The 19,201-nt window shown below is 42.3% G+C and overlaps 2 protein-coding genes across 2 annotated transcripts; one reads left to right on the top strand and one right to left on the bottom strand.

The window, feature by feature from the left end:
• The first annotated feature begins 446 nt into the window (after positions 1-446).
• Positions 447-8,869, top strand: LOC112231753. The gene is made up of 2 exons (XM_024398514.2): positions 447-792; positions 6,206-8,869. Exons 1-2 carry the CDS (start codon positions 722-724, stop codon positions 6,909-6,911), a joined length of 777 nt encoding a protein of 258 aa, XP_024254282.1. The 5' UTR covers positions 447-721; the 3' UTR covers positions 6,912-8,869.
• A 966-nt stretch (positions 8,870-9,835) lies between these two features.
• Positions 9,836-17,100, bottom strand: LOC112231734 (E3 ubiquitin-protein ligase ZFP91). The gene is made up of 12 exons (XM_042311984.1): positions 15,603-17,100; positions 15,145-15,179; positions 14,893-15,006; positions 14,618-14,660; positions 14,112-14,216; positions 12,863-12,946; positions 12,561-12,692; positions 12,241-12,291; positions 12,010-12,088; positions 11,642-11,756; positions 11,360-11,459; positions 9,836-11,210 (listed from the first exon to the last, which is right to left on the bottom strand). Exons 1-12 carry the CDS (start codon positions 16,004-16,006, stop codon positions 10,139-10,141), a joined length of 2,334 nt encoding a protein of 777 aa, XP_042167918.1. The 5' UTR covers positions 16,007-17,100; the 3' UTR covers positions 9,836-10,138.
• Between the last annotated feature and the right edge of the window lie 2,101 nt (positions 17,101-19,201).

A 19,201-nucleotide genomic window follows, 5' to 3' on the forward strand; every position in this document is an offset into this window, starting at 1 on the left:
TACTAGGATACTGCCTCACTTTTAATAATAGTTTTCACTCTATAAGCCAATATGTAATTTATAGGCTATAGTGTATTACATTGTAACCAATGGTGTGGGTAGAGTAGAACGTAACGTGTGGCTGGGCATATAGACCCAAATCCCCCATGAAATAACACCATATATAGATTCTACAGATACCAGTGAAGAGTCCCAATCCCACTTTTACTTCGGCACGTAGAATAGTTCTCTATAAACCAATATGTATTTCATATACAGTGTTGCATTGGGGGCATTTATTTGACCTTGTTTTAAAACCCAAATGAAATGACTTAATTATGAACACATGAGTTATTGTTGATTATTGTTTAGACAATTATTGCCCATATATCATGAATAAGTACAGGTTACGGGCTCTTTTATACTATTACGTTGGGAACTTTTATTTATTTGGAATATTTTCGAAATTCCGTGACCCAGAAGTACTTTTTTAGTGTTGCGGACACTTTCTTTTGGATTAGCAAATTGTAGCTACACCAACCACAGAAATACAACAATTCATAAATGTATTGAGCAACAAACATCTTCATACGGATTATAACTGCCAGTTCAATCAAACATAAAACGCAGACCGCAATTTGTGACTGGATTAAGGCGAATTAAGGACGAAGAGAGAGACAAATATAGCTACTAGCTAACGTTGCGTTAGCCTGTTAACGCAAAGGCTAAGCAGCAAGCTGACATGAATTCTCTCGTCGGCTATGGCGTGTCCTCTGATTCTGACAGCGATGGGGATATTGTAAACAACAAGAAGTAAGTTACAATTCAGGAATACAATTTAGAAAACCTTTGTTTGTGGAAGATGAATTGAACAGATTGACGTGTGTTTCATAGAGCTCGCCAGTTTGTAGTCCTAAAACCCGGAAATTAGTTACCTGGTTCGTTCAGCAATTCCTATGGGGAAAGAATAGGGTTTGGGGATAAATGCAGAAAATAAGGTCTGAGGTTAACACGGCTTTAGGAGATCTTATATGTTTTGTTCTATGAGATAATATCGGTTAGTTTGATTTAATTTAACCTTTATTTTATCGGGAAGTCATATTGAGACCAAGCTCTCTTTTACAGATGAGCCCTGAATTTCACAAATGACAGAAAATACACACATCAACATATAAACTTCAAAAAAACAAGCAGAAAGAAAAACACGGTCATAAAAAACAAACACATTCTTTTGTACTAAGGTCTTCAATCAGCTCTCTGAATTGTGCTAGAGGCACCAACACAACACATTTAAGAACATTTGGAATACTGTTCAACAAAACTATACTTTTATTTATTTGTTATTTTACCAGGTAAGTTGACTGAGAACGCGTTCTCATTTGCAACAACGACCTGGGGAATAGTTACAGGGGAGGGATGACTGAGCCAATTGCAAACTGGGGATTATTAGGTGACCAGATTGGAAATTTAGCCAGGACACCAGGGTTAACACGCCTACTCTTACGATAAGTGCCATGGGCTATTTAATGACCTCATAGAGTCAGGACACTCGTTTAACGTTCCATCTGAAAGACGGCACCCTACACAGGGCAGTGTCCCCAATCACTGCCTTGGGGCATTGGGATATTTCTTTAGACCAGAGGAAAGAGTGCCTCCTACTGGCCCTCCAACACCACTTCCAGCAGCGTCTGGTCTCCCATCCAGGAACTGCTTAGCTTCAGAAGCAAGCCAGCAGTGGTATGCAGGGTGGTACGATGGTATGCAGCTGATTTACACAACTGATTGACACAACTCAGAGACCCAAGGAATTTCCAGTTAGCCATCCCTGAGACCCAGTGTGGTAACTCGTATGTCTAAAGTTGAGTAAAGAAATTGGGTACAGTGGGACTTATTGTAAAATAGCTTTATGAATGAAAACATAGCAATCTATCAACCTACGTGGCATAAAAGAGGGCCGACCAACTTTTTGGTAGAGAATGCAGTGATGAGTCCTACAATTGTTGGCCATAATTAATGTGCTACGACAAACTACATCTAACGGCTTTAGTGACGTGGCCGCTGTGTTCCTAGTATAGAGGATGCTGCCATAGTCTAGGGCTGATAGGAACGTGGACTGAATAATCCATTTTCTACTCCTTAGCGAGAGGCAGCAACTTCTTCTATCGAAGAAGCTCATTTTTATTCTCAGCTTCTTAACTAACTTGGCAATGTGCTTTTTAAAAGACAGCTTTTCATCTATTCAGATGCACAGACATTTGTAAGCAGGGACACGATCAATATGGACACCATCCAAAAGTACACATGCTTAGATCATGCGCTCTAGAGAACAATGTATACTTAGTTTTACCTGCATTCAGTACTCATTTCAGGTCAATAAAGTTTTTCTATAATACAATGATGGCAGACTGTAGTTCAAATAGAGCCTGCTCAACTGTGGGGGCAATAGAGTACACAACAGTATCATTGGCATATCAGGTTGCAATTTAATGTAAACAGTAAAAGGTACAGGACCCAAAATTGAACATCCAGGAGACGTGGTTTAACACCATCAGTAGATACACATTGAGTTCTATCTGTCAAGTCATTTCTTTAAATAGCTTCAGTTACTGGTCTAGGCCAATTGAGGAAAGCCTCTGAATTAGCAGTGAGTGATCAACTGTATCGAAAGCCCTTGACAGGTCAATGAAGAGGTCATCTCAATGTTGCCTTTTACCCATACAGTTAACCGCTAAAATATTTTAATCCTTTATTAATTCTCAGCTAAGATCTTTCTTATCTTTGAAATGTATTCTAAATGTACACTACCGGTTAGAAGTTTTAGAATACCTACTCATATTTATTTATCTTGCTCCTTTGCACCCCAATATCTCTACTTGCACATGTGTATGTATGTATGTATGTATGTATGTATGTATGTATGTATGTATGTATGTATGTATGTATGTATGTATGTATGTATGTATGTGTGTGTGTATATATTTTATTTTTTATATATATATTCTGCACATCTACCATTCCAGTGTTTAATTGCTATATTGTAATTATTTTGCCACCATGGCCTATTTATTGCCTTACCTCCCTTATCCTACCCCAGTTGCACATACTGTGTATAGACTTTTTCTACTGTATTATTGACTGTATGTTTATTCCATGTGTAGCTCTGTGTTGTTGTATGTGTCGAACTGCTTTGCTTTATCTTGGCCAGGTCGCAATTGCAAATGAGAACTTGTTTTCAACTAGCCTACCTGGTTAAATAAAGGTGAAAAAAAAATCAAGTTTATTTTATTTTATTTGAACTATTTTCTACATTGTAGAATAATAGTGAAGACATCAAAACTATGAAATAACACATATGGAACCATAAAATATTTTATATTTGAGATTCTTCAAATAGCCACCCTTTGCCTTGATGACAGCTTTGCACACTTCTGGCATTCTCTCAACCAGCTTCATGAGGTAGTCACCTGGAATGCATTTCAAATAACAGGTGTACCTTATAAAAGTTACTTTGTGGAATTTCTTTCCTTAATGCGTTCGAGCCAATCAGTTGTGTTGTGACAAGGTAGGGGGGTATACATAAGATAGCCCTATTTGGTAAAAGACCAAGTCCATATTATGACAGGGACAGCTCAAATAAGCTAAGAGAAACGACAGTCCATCATTACTTTAAGACATGAAGATCAGTCTATTCCCAGAAAATGTCAAGAACTTTAAAAGTTTCTTCAAGTGCAGTCGCAAAAACCATCAAGCTCTATGATGAATCTGGCTCTCATGAGGACTGCCACAGGAAAGGAAGACCCAGAGTTACCTCTGCTGCAGAGGATAAGTTCATTCGAGGTACCAGACTCATAAATTGCAGCCCAAATAAATGCTTCACAGAGTTAAAGTAACAAACACATCTCAACATCAACTGTTCAGAGGAGACTGTGTGAATCAGGCCTTCATGGTCGAATTGCTGCAAAGAAACCACTACTAAAGGACACTAATAATAAGTAGAGACTTGCCAAGAAACACAAGCAATGGACATTAGACTGGTGAAAATGTGTCCTTTGGTTTGGAATCCAAGTATGAGATTTTTGGTTCCAACCTGCGTGTCTTTGAGAGACACTGTGTGGGTGAATGGATGATCTCAGCATGTGTATTCCCCACCGTGAAGCATGGAGGAGGAGGTGTTATGGTGTGGGGGTGCTTTGCTGGTGACACTGTGATTTATTTAGAATTCAAGGCACACTTAACCAGCATGGCTACCACAGCATTCTGCAGCGATACGCCATTCCATCTGGTTTGGGCTTAGTCAGACTATAATTGGTTTTTCAACAGGACAATGACCCGACACACCTCCAGGCTGTGTAAGGGCTATTTTACAGAGAAGGATGACGGAGTGCTGCATCAGATGACCTGGCCTCCACATTCCCCCCAATCTCAACCAAATTGAGATGGTTTGGGATAATTTGGATCGCAGAGTGAAGGACAAGAGGGCAACAAGTGCTCAGCATTTGTGGGAACTCCTTCAAGACTGTAGGAAAAGCATTCCAGGTGAAGCTGGTTGAGAGAATGCCAAGAGTGTGCAAATCTGTCATCAAGGCAAAGGGTGGCTATTTGAAGAATCTCAAATATATAATATATTGATTTGCTTAACACCTTTTGCTTAATACATGATTCCATATGTGTTATTTCATAGTTATAGATGTCTTCACTATTATTCTACATTGTAGAAAATAGTAGAAATAAAGAAAAACCCTTGAATTGAGTAGGTGTTCTAAAACCTTTGACTGGTAGTGTACATCAGTCAGGTTTTAAACCATCCCTAGTTATAAATGATGCTAGGCAAGAAAGTTTATATCTTTGAAATGTATTCTAAATGTACAATCAGTCGGGTTTTAAATCAGGTCAACCCTAGTTATAAATTATGCTAGGCAAGAAAGTTTATAAATAGGCAGATACTTATTTAAGTCAAAAGGGTCACCTTCCAAACCTTGGGGATAGTGCCAGATATAGTCATCAGGTATAGGTATATAATCGTCAGTCCTAGTGGATTTTTTTTTTTTTTTACATCAATCTTAAGCAAGGCACATCGCAGATAGTGAATTGTTGGAATGAAAACAAATATTCACTAGAAGTTGACAGGTTAATCGTCGAGTCAGCTAGAGGCTGGCAGAGGGAAAAGCAGTCAATTGACTGACCAGGGTCAATTAAACAACTGTTTCTGTCAAATAAAAAGCCTGCTGAGATGATACAATTATAATTAAAAGCATCACTTATCCCATTCTTCCCAGTTACGATGCCAGAGTCAGACAGAACTCGCTTAGGCAGGGAAGAAGAAGAATTGTTACGCTTCAGTGCATTTACTGTTTTTCCCAAATTTTGAAGGATCACCAGCCGAGTCAGAGATGGAGCTTAAAAGGTAGCTTGATTTAGCTTTCTTAATCACGATAGTACATCGGTCTCTGAATTCTGAAAGTGTGCCAGTCCACTGGAGAGTCACTTTTCCTTGCTTTAGCCCAGGCCCGATTTCTTATCTGAATGAGTTCAGATAGCTCCGAAGATCTAACCTTTGGTTTTCTATCTTTGACTCTAAATGGTTTTTAAAGGGGGTGTGTTCATTTGTCAGAGGAATGCATATAGAGGATACATTTTCTAGAGCCAATTCTGGGTCAGGAATACAGGAGACAGTGGCTAAATCAGAGGAGAACAATGTTATGTAAAACCCCTTTAGGGGAGAACTTATTTTTTTAAATCTTAATTAAACAATGATTAGTATTTTGCTGTTTCTGATCTTTAATGCATACTCCACTAGTCAAATATTAGTTAACGTTACCTTTATGAATTATGACGCCTTTGTGCTTTATGCTTGTTTTGATTACATAAATGTTTCAAAATGGACAAAAAGTGACGATTATGATTATGTCAAAACGTACAAGATCTCCCTAAGCCTGTGTTTACCACATACCTTATTTTCGGCAGTTAACCAGAAACCCTCCAAAAACTCCATTCATTTTCCCATGGGCTTTGTCCAATGAACCATGAGTTGGTGCCTACAAAAAGATGCCATTACTATTGTTCTCTATGGAGAGGAGTGTTGTGATTGGTCTTGCTATCCAAACCAGATATGATTTCCTCTTCCAGTCAAATGAAATATTTCCAGATTGAGAAGTCCTTGAAATCTTTTTTTGGATAACACTACAGCTAGTATACCAGTCCATTTATGCATGTTTTGTCTTTGAAGGACTGAGAGCAAGGTGGATGGAGAGACCCAGAAGAAGGGCCGGAATTTCCTCCTAGAGTCCGGGTCAGCCTCCAGTGAGTCGGACTGTGACTCCAACCCAGAGGAAGAGGTGAACCCCATATCCCAACTACAACCAAAACGCCCTCGTCCTTCCTGTATGGGACCCCCCTCAGAGTCCCGGACCCCTCTCCTCCCCGCACCCACTAGCTCCCTATCCCACAAACTCCCCCCTCCCCCCCTCGGGGCCTCGTCCAAGAGTGGCGTATTTGCCAACCCCTTCAAGGCTCAAGCCGACCAAAAGCTCAACGTCTTGCAGAAGCATGTCCCTCTCACAGTGCAGGCCCGGCCCTCCCAGATAGGGGGCAAGAGGATGTGTGTGGCGTACAGGAAGGACGGACGCTGCAGGTTCGGGATCAAATGCAAGTTTGCCCACGACAGCGATCTCCAGAGCTCCATCATTCCCAATGACTATGACCCCCCTGAGGATGACGCTCCCGGATCACACCAAGCTGACCCCAACGCAGGAGGCTCTTCATACATGGGTCGCCAGAACTTTCATCACAACCAGGGAGGAGACCCTGAAGAGGAGGAGGGTCAGCAGTCTAGGAAGAGGAGAGTAGGGCTGAGTAACACCCTAGTGCCTCCTAAAAGGGCGTTGAAGAATTATACAATGCAGAGGAAGAGAGAACATGTCAATTTGAACTGAGCGACTTGCACAGGAATACTGTCAGCAGCAATACACTGTGTGTGTGTGTGTGTGTGTGTGTGTGTGTGTGTGTGTGTGTGTGTGTGTGTGTGTGTGTGTGTATACACTCACATTGTTTTAGTGTGTGACAAGAGAAAATGGGAACGTGTTCCAATTTTGTACCATTATTCTGCACTCATTTACCCCCCCATGGATGTAAAAGGAATGGACTGGTGTAAAATATGGTTTAAACTTCTCCCTACCCATGCTTACGAGTGAGCAAGTGCAAACTAATCTACAGCCAGAGAGTATTCTATACACCGCTTGTCAGTATGCAAGATAGGATAACTATTTATTTTGGAAGAACCTGTCCATTGGAAATATAAGCTACATTTTATCATTGTTAAATAAATGCGTTAAATGTTTTATTTGTGTTTGTGATCACTTAATGATAAATGGACATAGGAACTGGAGATACCAATAAAGTTATGGATCAATTTTAGGAAAATATAATCATTAATTTTGCTTGATTAGAGAAAGATTGAAAGGAGAGGCAGCACAGGGTTACTTTTTTTGATCAGCTGCAACACACTCCGGCATCAGTCACAATGTAAGCACACACACTCAGCTCCTGCTTTTTGGGATGGATCTATTTTTAGCCCCACCACACCGGCGATTGATGCTTCTCCAGCCAAAAACTGCAATGAAAGCCAAGATCGAACGGATCAGACAGCGGGCTCTGATGCTGAGGCAAGCCCGACTGGCTAGCGGACTATTGGCAGGAGAGGGGGGTGGCACCTCGGCTAGTCACAAAAAACAGACTCTTGAGGAGGGTTCTCCATTGAGGAAGAAGAGGAGGGACAGGAGGAGCAAAGGGGGAATAAGGTGGTGCGTCAACCAGGTATGTACATTTACAACTAATCATATCTGTTGCGTTTTGTCAACGTCTATCAGAGGTCATCTATCTAGCGGCTACGCTCTCATCTGTCAAAGATAAGATCCATTGATTCATGTGTGCCCCCAAATGGATTCATGCCATAGCAAATGCCAGTGGCTAAGTGGAGTCAGTTTTTTTCTATAGCCCAGCTACCTGAAACAATGGCCATATCATTAACATAAACAAATAAAGATTGTCACAAGAAACAATCAGTAACAACAATAATCAAGGGTGTTTTTTTTTTTAACTTACTAGGGCACCTTGGCTGACTGACTCCTAGCACTCTGCATTGGTCGTAAGTTGCTCTTGATAAGAGCGTCTGCTAAATGACAAAAATATCACATGTAAATGTACTAGTAGTGTAGACAGTTTTGAGTTAGCCTGGGCACCAAGGAGTCCAGAGAAAACAGGGAGATGCAGAAGCGCTTCAACACACAGGTCAGTAACACTTTTTTTTTTTAAGTAGATTTTTTAGCAACATGAATTAAATATGGCGATTGAGACAGACAATAGAACTACTGTGTTCTGATCCTCACTCAGACACACGGCCAAGTAAGTCACCTAATATAGATCAAACCTACCAGCTCCAGTGGATTGTGGAAAGCGGGTGATGCAGTTTTGTTTCCTTATTGATTTAAAAGATAAACCTGCACACTGAGCTTGCCAGTATCACTTATGTTTATTCCACTTACTTATTTATATTCAATGTTTTAGATTGTTATTTACTCTGTTGTGAACCTGAGCTGTGTCATGCAGTGAGGAGCAGCGTGTGGACCAAGGACACCAGTGCTCACCAGCATGACTACGGCCCTGAGGAACTAGTGGTTGAAGAGGAGGATCTCTACAGGAAGGTAGAGGACACCAACTGACCTATGAGCAGATGAAGCTTAGTGTCCTTTAACCCTTAACCCTTGCTGCTCAAGCTGGGGATAGCTATCGTACTATTAAATATCAACTTGATAATTTCCCTTTTATATTGACAATTTGTAAGATAATGTAGCATGTAGAAGGATCATTGTCTGAAATAAATATTTTTCCATCATTTGATGTTTTTGCAATAAAATGTATATTTAGTTGGATTACTGTAGACGGATTAAACCAGGATAAAATATGAAGTGGACTGTGGAAGATCCGAAAGCGGTTGGCATTGATGTCAATTCCGATTGAGCCAACATATGCAGCATTTACTTCTAATGTGATTTCCATGACCTCTGTAACATTGCCCATAAACTGTCCGTCTCTGAGCGAGTTCCTCTGCCCAGGCTTTGCCGATGCATGCCCGATCTATAGGCCTGATTCAATCAGATCAAGTGATCGCGAACACCCGCTTAGCTGGTGTTTTTGGCGGCGTTGGAGGTATAACTGCGTTAGAGCTGTCAAATCAGTAAGCACACACCCATCCCACTCGCAATTAGATGTTCAGAATGAGAAAGTGTAGGCTATATAGAAATGACACTCAGAAATCCTCCTTTTGTTGAATGATTTCCAATCAACCTAAATCAAGGTTTAAGGCTAGATAAGGCTACCATCTCACATTCCAGTGTTTTCTAACTTGTAAACTAGGCTGCATGGGGATTTCTTTCGATGTGATTCCGTGCAGCCAATGTCAACTCTAGGTATAATGGCGTAAGCCGCTTGTACATTGAACAACTCTAATGTAGTTCCACCTCCAAAACCACCACTATAAGGGTGTTGGCTAGGGCAGATCTGATAGAATCTAAGCCCTACTGTTAGAAACAAAACTGTCTGCTTTCGGTTCTTTGTTTGCCATGGAAAATTGAGGACCGTAAGTGTTGTGATACTAGTATCATGAGGATGGTGGGAGGAGGGGCTCATTGTAATGGCTGGAATGGAAACTATGGAACAGAGACAAACACACTAAACATGGGAACGTGTTTGACTCGGTTCCATCGATTCCACTCCAGCCATTACAATGAGCCAGTCCTCCTATAGCTCCTCCCACCAGCCTCTTCTGATAAATGCTAAACACACAAACACAGAAGGCCAGTTGATGGGTATAGATGGCTACATCACTTTATGTACAAAGGCAACAACTCACACACAACTGCCCTGATGCGGGTAGATCTAAAAAGCTACCAAAAGTGACTATAAATACATATTTCTGTGACCCTATATATTTCAAATGGTGCCACAATACATTAGGGGGGACATCGCTAGACCTCATTTTTTTTACTGTCTTTCCCAGTTTCCCCTAACCTCGAAATCCAGACTGAATCACCTTATGTTGTTTCACTTTCCTAATTAGTGATCGTAAAGTGAAACAGCTGAATTCAGTTTGAATCCCCCCCCTCTAGATAAGTACATGTTGCATGTGCACTTCTGTGGCATCGGTCAAGACATCCCCCTCCACCACTCCGTCCCCCTCTCCGCCACCTTCCCAAACGACCTCTCCCTCCCCTACAGTCTCACACTGCTGAAGGGTGTTAGCGGAAGGAGAGGAGGCAGAGAGAACAGAATCGTCCAGAGCGTAGCTTTCGCTACAACCCACAGTGGTTGGGTCCTGAAGCTGGATGTCCTGAGTTTGGGGCGGAGGTTGAAGTTGGACCTGGGCCAAGAGAGGGAGGTTGGCGGTAGAAATATGGGAGCTACTCTGGAGGGTTTGGAGTTGCTGGGGGGTGGCTAACAAGGGGATCTGCTGGAGATGTGTCTGCGACCCGTCGACGGTCTGGAAGGTCATGTGGAGAATCTGCGGCTGCTGATTCTGCTGCTGATAAGACTGCAGGGTCATTTGCTGGAGCTGCTGGGGCTGATGCTGCTGGGTCACTACCGAGCCGGAATGAAGGGCCAGTTGCTGCATCTGGGCCTGCTGCTGCTGCGACTGCTGCTGCTGTGGGGAAGTGGCCGCCACCTGCTGAACAAAATGAAGGGGCATCTGGAGCTGGAGGGTGTGGTGGGTCTGCTGCTGCTGAGTGTCGGAGGGCGACGGTGGGTCGATGGGGGACAGGGCGATGGTCAGGGGCATCTGCATGGCGTGGAGGCCCTGGTCCTGACTCACTACTACCACCTGGTGGCTCATCTGAGCTACCTGTTGCCCCATGTGGGTCATTTGTTCACCCACTTGGGTCACCTGCTTGGCGGGCTCCAGTCGTACCAGCTCCCCCTGGTTCCCGACACAACCCACTCCCGAGGCCTCCAGCAGGGAGGCAGGGGTAGTGATGAGGGCCCCTGCGTTGGCCGCCAGGGCCTCTGCGATGAGCACTTCCGGGTGGCTCTTGGCCTTGTGGGCCACCACGCTGTCCTTCTTCTCAAACTTCTTGTTACAGATGGAGCAGGAGAACTGGTAGGTGGCATCCGCGTCGTGCTTCTTCATGTGCCAGTTGAGGGAGGCCTTCTGGCGGCAGGTGAAGCCACAGATCTCACATCTACAGGAAGTGAGAGGGAGTGATGTAGAACGTAAAAGAGAAAGGGGGGGGGGGTGTGCAGGTACAGACAGGTGCAACATTTAAATAAACGGATGGAATGAATTAACAACCAGGCAAACAAATAAACGAGGTTTGAGATGGAAACTCACTGCAGTGGTTTCTCTCCGGTGTGGATCATGCGGTGCACAGCCAGGTTGTGGGAGCTCTTGAAGGCACGGGCGCAGAACTCGCAGATGTAGTCCCTCTGGTCTGAGAGGGGGAGCAGAGAGAGTTAGCAGTAGCTCATCACAGAAAACAATGACAGGTCAAGCGCTGCTTCTGTGATTGCATGTAATACTGTACTTGTGTGTGCATGTAAATGTTTAGTGAGGATAGTTAGCATTCAGTGTGTCTGTATGTGGATCTCTACGTGTGTGTGTGTGTGTGTTTACCGGTGTGGTGCTTGGCATGGCGAAGTAGCTGTTTCTGCAGCCTGAAGAGTCTTCCGCAGGATGGGTGAGGACATACAAACTTCTTCTTCAAAAGGTGCTGGTACTTAATATGGTGCTGGGAATTACAGGAAAAAGAGTCAGCGAGAGAGACGAAGGATGGGGAAAAAAGCTTAATACTATTCACCTCCGTTGGGGTCAATTCCATTTCAACAGCCAATTCAGGAAGTGAAAGTGAAATTTAATTGCATGCATTGAAAAAAAATTCTGAATTGAAATCGACCCCAACCCTGTTCGTGCACAACTCAATCACAGAATAGCTTGTGAGCTTCGTCGTCGCTATGGCGACCACTACAGTTGCTATGGCAGACCTGCAGGTAGCGAGGGTGAGCCAGGACTGTGCCACACCCCTCCATCTCACAGCGCACGTACTGCACCGGTGGCTTCTTCCTGTGGGGGTGTGACATGACAGAACTGTCAATCATCATGTATGTCAGAGGTGAGGATTCAGCTTTATACATATGATTTCACTCATGTTTTGTTAGTTGACTGTAAAGAAAATAAAGAGTATTGTTGCAGTTAAACAGTAATGTCAAGTTTACCTTCTTTTCGGGAGCCGGGGACTTTTATCATCTTTCCTTCGCCTGCCTCTCCTGAGGGAAATAGAGAGAATAAAAGAGAGAACTCTATTCAAGCAAGGAGTGAAATCAAGAGACCAAACCAATGCCAGATCCAATTCCCAAAGTGACAGAAGTCTACCCTAGCACACCCTTCCTTTGAAGTCTGAAATTGCACACTCTCTGTTACGGATTTAACAATGGTGGAAACGCCAGCCACTTCCAATGCTTTTAAATACATGATGGGGAGAGTGCAGGTGCACACTTTGGGAGAAGGTTGGAGAATCCGGGAGGGGGGAACATACTTTCTGGGCAAATCCCCCTCTCCGAACTCGTTCTCCAGCTTCACGTCTGTGCCCTCTATCTTGATTCCTGGCTCCCTCTCTTTTTTCTCTTTCTGTCTCGGAGGGGGTTTGCGCCGTGGTTTGGGGGCATCCCTAAGAGACGGGGGATCCATTTGGAAGATCGACAGGTCACATGGGTAAAACGCACACATTTATATCCATACCGATTCACACAAAGGGAATAATACGTTGGAGCTGACATGCACACACACACACACATGCACACAATCCCAAAGGGAAAGCATTACGACACACATACACACCTAGTAGTCTCAGCCTCCGGGTTGTAGCTCTGGTCGTTGAGGTCATCTCTGAAGGGAATGTCATCATCACTGCTGATTTCCCCACTGTAACACAAGCACAGTGCTCAAACCCATAGCCATACACACACACACACACACACACACACACACACACACACACCACAACTTGCTAAACATGTACAGTTGAAGTCGGATGTTTACATAAACTAGTTTTAATGACTCCAACCTAAGTGTTTCAACCACTCCACACATTTCTTGTCAACAAACTATAGATTTTGGCAAGTCGGTTTGGACATCTTTGTGCATGACACAAGTAACTTTTCCAACAATTGTTTCCAGACAGATTATTTAACTTATAATTCACTGTATCACAGTTCCACTGGGTCAGAAAAATCCCAGAAAATTGTCACGATAGGCACTAAGTTGACTGTGCTCAATCAAGGAAGAAGCCACTGTTCAAAAACTGCCATAAAAAAAAGCCAGACTACGGTTTGCAACTGCACATGGGGACAAAGATTGTACTTTTTGAAGAAATGGCCTCTGGTTTGATGAAACAACAATAGAACTGTTTGGCCATAATGACCATCGTTATGTTTGGAGGACAAAGGGGGGGCACATGGGGACCTGCAAGCCGAAGAACACCATCCCAACCATGAGGCACGTGGGTGGCAGCATCATGTTGTGGAGGTGCTTTGCTGCAGGAGGGACTGGTGCACTTCACAAAATAGATGGCATCATGAAGATGGAAAATTATGTGGCTATATTGAAGCAACATCTCAAGACATCAGTCAGGGAGTTAAAGCTAGGTTGCAAATGGGCAATGACCCCAAGCATACTTCCAAAGTTGTGGCAAAATGGCTTAAGGACAGCAAAGTCAAGGTATTGGAGTGGCGTTTCGGGAAGGCTACCCGAAACGTTTGACCCAAGTTAAACAATTTAAAGGCAATGCTACCAAATACTAATTGAGCGCATGTAAACTTCCGACTCACTGGGAATGTGATGAAAGAAATAAAAGCTGAAATAATTCTCTCAACTATTTTTCTGACATTTCACATTCTTAAAATAAAGTGGTGATCCTAACTGATCTAAGACAGGGAATTCTTTACTTGGATTAAATGTCAGGAATTGTGAAAAATTGAGTTTAAATGTATTTGGCAAAGGTGTATGTAAACTTCCAACTTCAACTGTATGTGGACCATTGATTATTGCCTATACTGATCCACACACACTGCTGTCTCGCCAACATTACCTCTGAGACTGTGGCTGGAAGCTGAAGTCTTTAGGGTCATCTTGGAAAGGAGACTCATCTTCTCCTCCCAAGAGAACATCTTCCTCATTCTCCTCTTTTTTCTCACTGAGGCGAGAGGAGTCCGTGTTACTACGGCAGCACAGAGACAGACCCAAGCCTCTTTCGAACACACACACACACACACACACACACACACACACACACACACACACACACACACACACACACACTTCCAGCCATGAGATGAGTAAGAATGCTGTTTGTTTATTCACCTCAACTAACCGGTGCCCCTGCACATTGACTCTGTACTGGTACCCCCCTGTAATTAGTCTCGCTATTGTTATTTTACTGCTGCTCTTTAATTTAATTTCTTATTCATATTTTTTAAACTGCATTGTTGGTTAGGGGCTCGTAAGTAAGCACTTCACTGTAAGGTCCATCTATACCTGCTGTATTTGGCGCATGTGACTAATAAAATTGGATTTGGAATGCATGTGTATACTCACATCCTAACTGTCTTCTTTGCAACTACCTTTGCTTCCACCTCCACTGGAAAAAAACAAACATTATCACACAATGCCAATACAACAATCACAATTTGATTGGGCTTTTTCAGGATGAAACATTCCCCTCTGTCTCGGGAACGGCCCAACCCCCACAGAGTTGATATAACCGACCAGAAAAGAAAAAAAAATCTAACCCCAGGTGTCCATACAACCCAAGACGTTCTTAGCACACTCAGTTTAATCCCAAACACAATTTAGCTGGTTGGTGTGCCTACCGGTTGGGTTGTCGGTGCCAGGCTCACTCTTGCACACAGGCTTGGCGGACCCCCTGGTACCCCGGGCAGAAGGGGCCTTGGCACGCGTCTGAGCATTCTGTGAGTGAGGGTGGACTGGAAAGGGCAAAGTGAGTGCCATCATACACACCTTTGAATTGGAATACTAATTCAAGGTGTGTCTTACTAGTCTTGTTACTGTAGCCACATATCTTTGTCTAGTTTATCAGGCAATGTATGAGGGTGGTCACCTACCTTGAACATCGGTGGGTTTCCTTGGGTGCCCCGAGCTGCAGAGAAAGATTTATCAAAATAGTGATAACTTCCCGGCTGACTTTCTGTTAATCCAGCTATGTACATACAATATGACATAATCATGAGTTGCTGTCATTCAAGACTGCTTACATACAGGTTGCAACTTGACAAAACCGCTCACACCAGGAATGAGAGGACAGGTAAAGAACATTAGACATTAAAACCAGGTATTACCCCTCCCTCTTCCTCCTCCCTTTTTAAAGGAACTGTGCTGGAATACGTACATGTCAGGGTATACAATTAGCAGCTATGCATACAACCGGTTTTATGACCGTAAAATGTTGACAAGCAAACTTGGCTGGCTAACAATTTCACAGGCATGTAAAGATGTTACGTTTATTGCAGAGGACACCGCTATATTGCAATTTATGGTGTACTAAAGGCGTATACGAACGTACTCATGAGCTTGACTACGGTCATCCCCGACCTCTCCGGTACTCTCTGTAGAAGCTGCGGAGGATGCATTTTTCCTGGATCGTGGACAAGCAGCCTTCCTCCGGCGGTTTACGGCTTTGTCAGCGCTCGATTCTTCTGCATGGTCACTCTTCTCGCTCTGCAACCAAGCTGGTAGTGTTCGTGTAGACCGGTCCCGTAACACTCGTCCAGAACTCGGAGTGCCTGGTGTTGCTCCATTCGTACACGGCGAAGGAGAAACCCCCTTCTTCCGGCCAACTCCTCGGCCTCTCGAAGTCCTGCGCGGGGTGACCGCTGCACTCGAGGCCGGGGATTGTACCGTGGCCTTGTCATCCTCGGGCTCATCCCTTTTATTGTTTTCGCCTATTTGGGTGATTTGCGGCTCCATCACCGCGTGTTCCCGGTTCTTACCCTTTTTTCCCGGAACGTATTTATTACTTTCTCTGATACTGTACTGACAGTAAACAAATGATTACATTTGATATCACATCGATCAAAACGCTTGGATTGCTAGCTAAAGGCCGTAATCCGACTGTGACATAATTCACAGAATTCGGGCCTAGTCCGCAAATTATAAGCGTTATTGATCAATAATAAAAACTTTCCTTAATTCCTACTATAATAATAAACCAATATCCATTTTTAAAGAACCAGACACTATTTTTGCATTCTTAAAGCTATAGTAAACCTAACTATTTGCACGGGCCATGTCGCGTTACCACTTTGTTGCGTCTCCTTTAAGCCAAAATAAAACCAAGGTTAAATGCATAAGCAACATACTGTTCAGCAGATGCACACGTTCGCAGCATCATCACCCAAACATATAAGTACAGACCACATAGCACGTATTGGTCCCATCCCAGTTGTTTACAGATCAGTGAAATTGAACGCGCAGGAGCTGTGCAAAGAATCTGCGCGCACAGACAGCACTTCTGGTCATGGGAAATGTAGGCCGAGTGCAAAAATCACACATGCTATTTTATCTGATTTTATGTTGAATGTAAAGTCTAACAAAGTACAGTGAATGTAAGAGTAAATTGTGTTATCCAGTCCTTTCTTTGTAAATTATACAATGTTTTGTTATTTTAGGTTTGACAGTTATTTTGCCACTAGATGGCAGTGTAGCCTTAAATGGGATGACTGTTCTAAAATGACTGGGTAGCAGACGGGCGCTGTTCGGAAGCCACTACCAACAATCTCTCACAGTCTCACGTCAGAATTAGACATTCATCCATGTTTCTCAAACATCACATTTCAAAGTGTTTAAGGTTAAGTTGAGGCATTAACGCCGAAATCTTAAGGTTAGGCATTTCCCCCCGAATTCAAAATCTAAAACAACTTTCTATTGCTGGTTTCAGACTTGTAACCTTTGGAATCAGAGGCAGATGCTTACTGTTGCCTACAGTGTTTAGTTTCCAGGTTCCATGTAAAAAATAGCTTCTTACCAAAGAGCAATTTCTCAAGCAAGAATTTTGCTAGGACTATCTGGAAGTGGTTTGAGGGGGGAGGGGGAAACTAAAAACTAGCTATTATTGGCAGAGAGGTATGGAACTCTCTTTCTTATTGGTCTATTAACTAATTTACCACCTGGTGATGTCACCAGGCAGTCCAAACTCCATCTGACCAAAACAGGATGTAATGTGATGTGGAAGCCAAATAGCTCATTATTATATAATGATATAGTTACATTTGAGGTTAAAGATCTGCTCTCACACTTTTGGGAAAGGGCTTGTGAAGAAAAATCTTATTGCAAGAACTAGGAGCTCTTTAAATTTGAGGTGTCCAAATATCTTAGAAAATATGGTAGTAATCTTGCTAAGACCAGAAGAGCTGAGGAGGAAAAGGTGATCATTAAGATAACTTCCCTTTCTCAGAGGTCCCCAGCTGACCTCTTGGGGGAGGAGAAGATGGAACTAATTGAGTTACAAAATAAACTGGATAATATATATAAATTAAAAGCAGAAGGAGCCTTTATTAGATCTAGGAAAAAATGGATGGAGGAGGGAGAACAGAATTCATCCTATTTCTTTAGACTTGAGAAATTTCACTCTAAAAATAACACTATCCATAAGTTAAACATTGATGGTGTTATTACAGATGACCAAAAATGAATCGCTAAATACTGCAGCAATTTTTACAGAAAATTGTATAGCTCTACGTACTGTCAGGAATCCACAGATATGTTTTTTAACTCACTGAATAATGTTCACTCTATCAGTGATATAGAATCTAAACAGTGTGATGAACCCATCAAAGTTGAAGAGATTATAGAGTCTATCAAACATCTAAAGAACAATAAATCACCAGGTGTTGATGGAATTACATCAGAATTTTACAAATTATTTTTCTGAACAAGTAGCTCCCTTCCTATTTGAAGTCTTTTTAGAGAGTATTAAAAACAATGTTCTCCCTCCTACAATGAGTCAGGGGTTAATAACACTGATACCTAAGCCTAAAAAAGTGGTGCTGCTCATCGATAACTGGCGTCCAATTTGTCTTCTTAATAATGACTATAAGATATTAGCCTCACTACTTGTAAAAATAATTAAAGAAGTCCTGGATGCAATCATTGATGAAACACAGTCTGGCTTCATGAGGAACAGACATATTTCTAACAATGTCAGACTAGTATTAGACGTACTTGACTACTCAGACCTAATAACTGAGGATAGCTTCATATTATTTTTAGATTTTTATAAAGCATTTGACACAGTAGAGCATCAGTTTCTCTTCCACTCCCTTGAGAGACGTGGCTTTGGGGATTTTTTCTGTAAGGCTATTAAGACTCTCTATGCAAATGGTAACAGCTCTATCAAATTGAAATATGGCACCTCACCTAGATTTGAGTTAAAGAGAGGAATTAGGCAAGGTTGTCCTATCTCTCCGTACCCGTTTTTATTAATCACCCAACTTCTTGCAAATTCTTTAAATAATAGTCCTGTACAAGGTATTTCCATAGCTGGTAAAGAAATTATTATAAGCCAGCTGGCTGACGATACTACACTTTTTCTGAAAGACGCGAACCAAATTCCCATATCGATCAATGTGATACAATCCTTTTCCAAAGCGTCTGGTCTATATCTTAACATTAAGAAATGTGAACTCATGGCTGTCAAAGATTGTGTGACACCTTCATATTATGGTATTCCAGTAAAAGAAGAACTTACATATTTAGGCATAACCATTACAAAGGATCAGAAGTCTAGAGGCTTACTAAATTTTAACCCTCTTATTAAAAAAACCCAGAAGAAACTAAATCAATGGCTACAGAGGGACTTATCTTTAAAAGGTAGAGTCCTAATAACCAAGGCTGAAGGTATCTCTAGACTAACATATGGTGCTCTATCTTTATATCTTGACTGTAAAATAAGCAAGGAGTTAGACCAGATGCTTTTCAACTTTCTTTGGAGAAACCATACCCATTACATTAGGAAAACTGTTGTAATGAACACTTATGAGAATGGTGGACTGAATTTTCTGGATTTTACTACTTTAAATAATACTTTCAAGATCAATTGGATAAAACAATTCCTAAGAAGACCCACTTCTATCTGGAATTTTATTCCTCATCATGTCTTCTCTA

This window comes from Oncorhynchus tshawytscha, linkage group LG34 (assembly GCF_018296145.1).
Source record: "Oncorhynchus tshawytscha isolate Ot180627B linkage group LG34, Otsh_v2.0, whole genome shotgun sequence".
NCBI classification, from domain to species: Eukaryota; Metazoa; Chordata; class Actinopteri; order Salmoniformes; family Salmonidae; genus Oncorhynchus; species Oncorhynchus tshawytscha.

Excerpts from the sequence above, each read along its gene's own strand:
- LOC112231734 (XM_042311984.1), bottom strand. The coding sequence starts at position 16,006 with ATGGAGCCGCAAATCACCCAAATAGGCGAAAACAATAAAAGGGATGAG. Across the intron at positions 14,217-14,617 it reads GCAAAGAAGACAGTTAGGAT|TGAGAAAAAAGAGGAGAATG; the intron begins GTGAGTATACAC and ends CTCTCGCCTCAG. Across the intron at positions 11,757-12,009 it reads CTCACCCTCGCTACCTGCAG|CACCATATTAAGTACCAGCA; the intron begins GTCTGCCATAGC and ends TGTAATTCCCAG.
- LOC112231753 (XM_024398514.2), top strand. The coding sequence starts at position 722 with ATGAATTCTCTCGTCGGCTATGGCGTGTCCTCTGATTCTGACAGCGAT. Across the intron at positions 793-6,205 it reads GATATTGTAAACAACAAGAA|GACTGAGAGCAAGGTGGATG; the intron begins GTAAGTTACAAT and ends TTGTCTTTGAAG.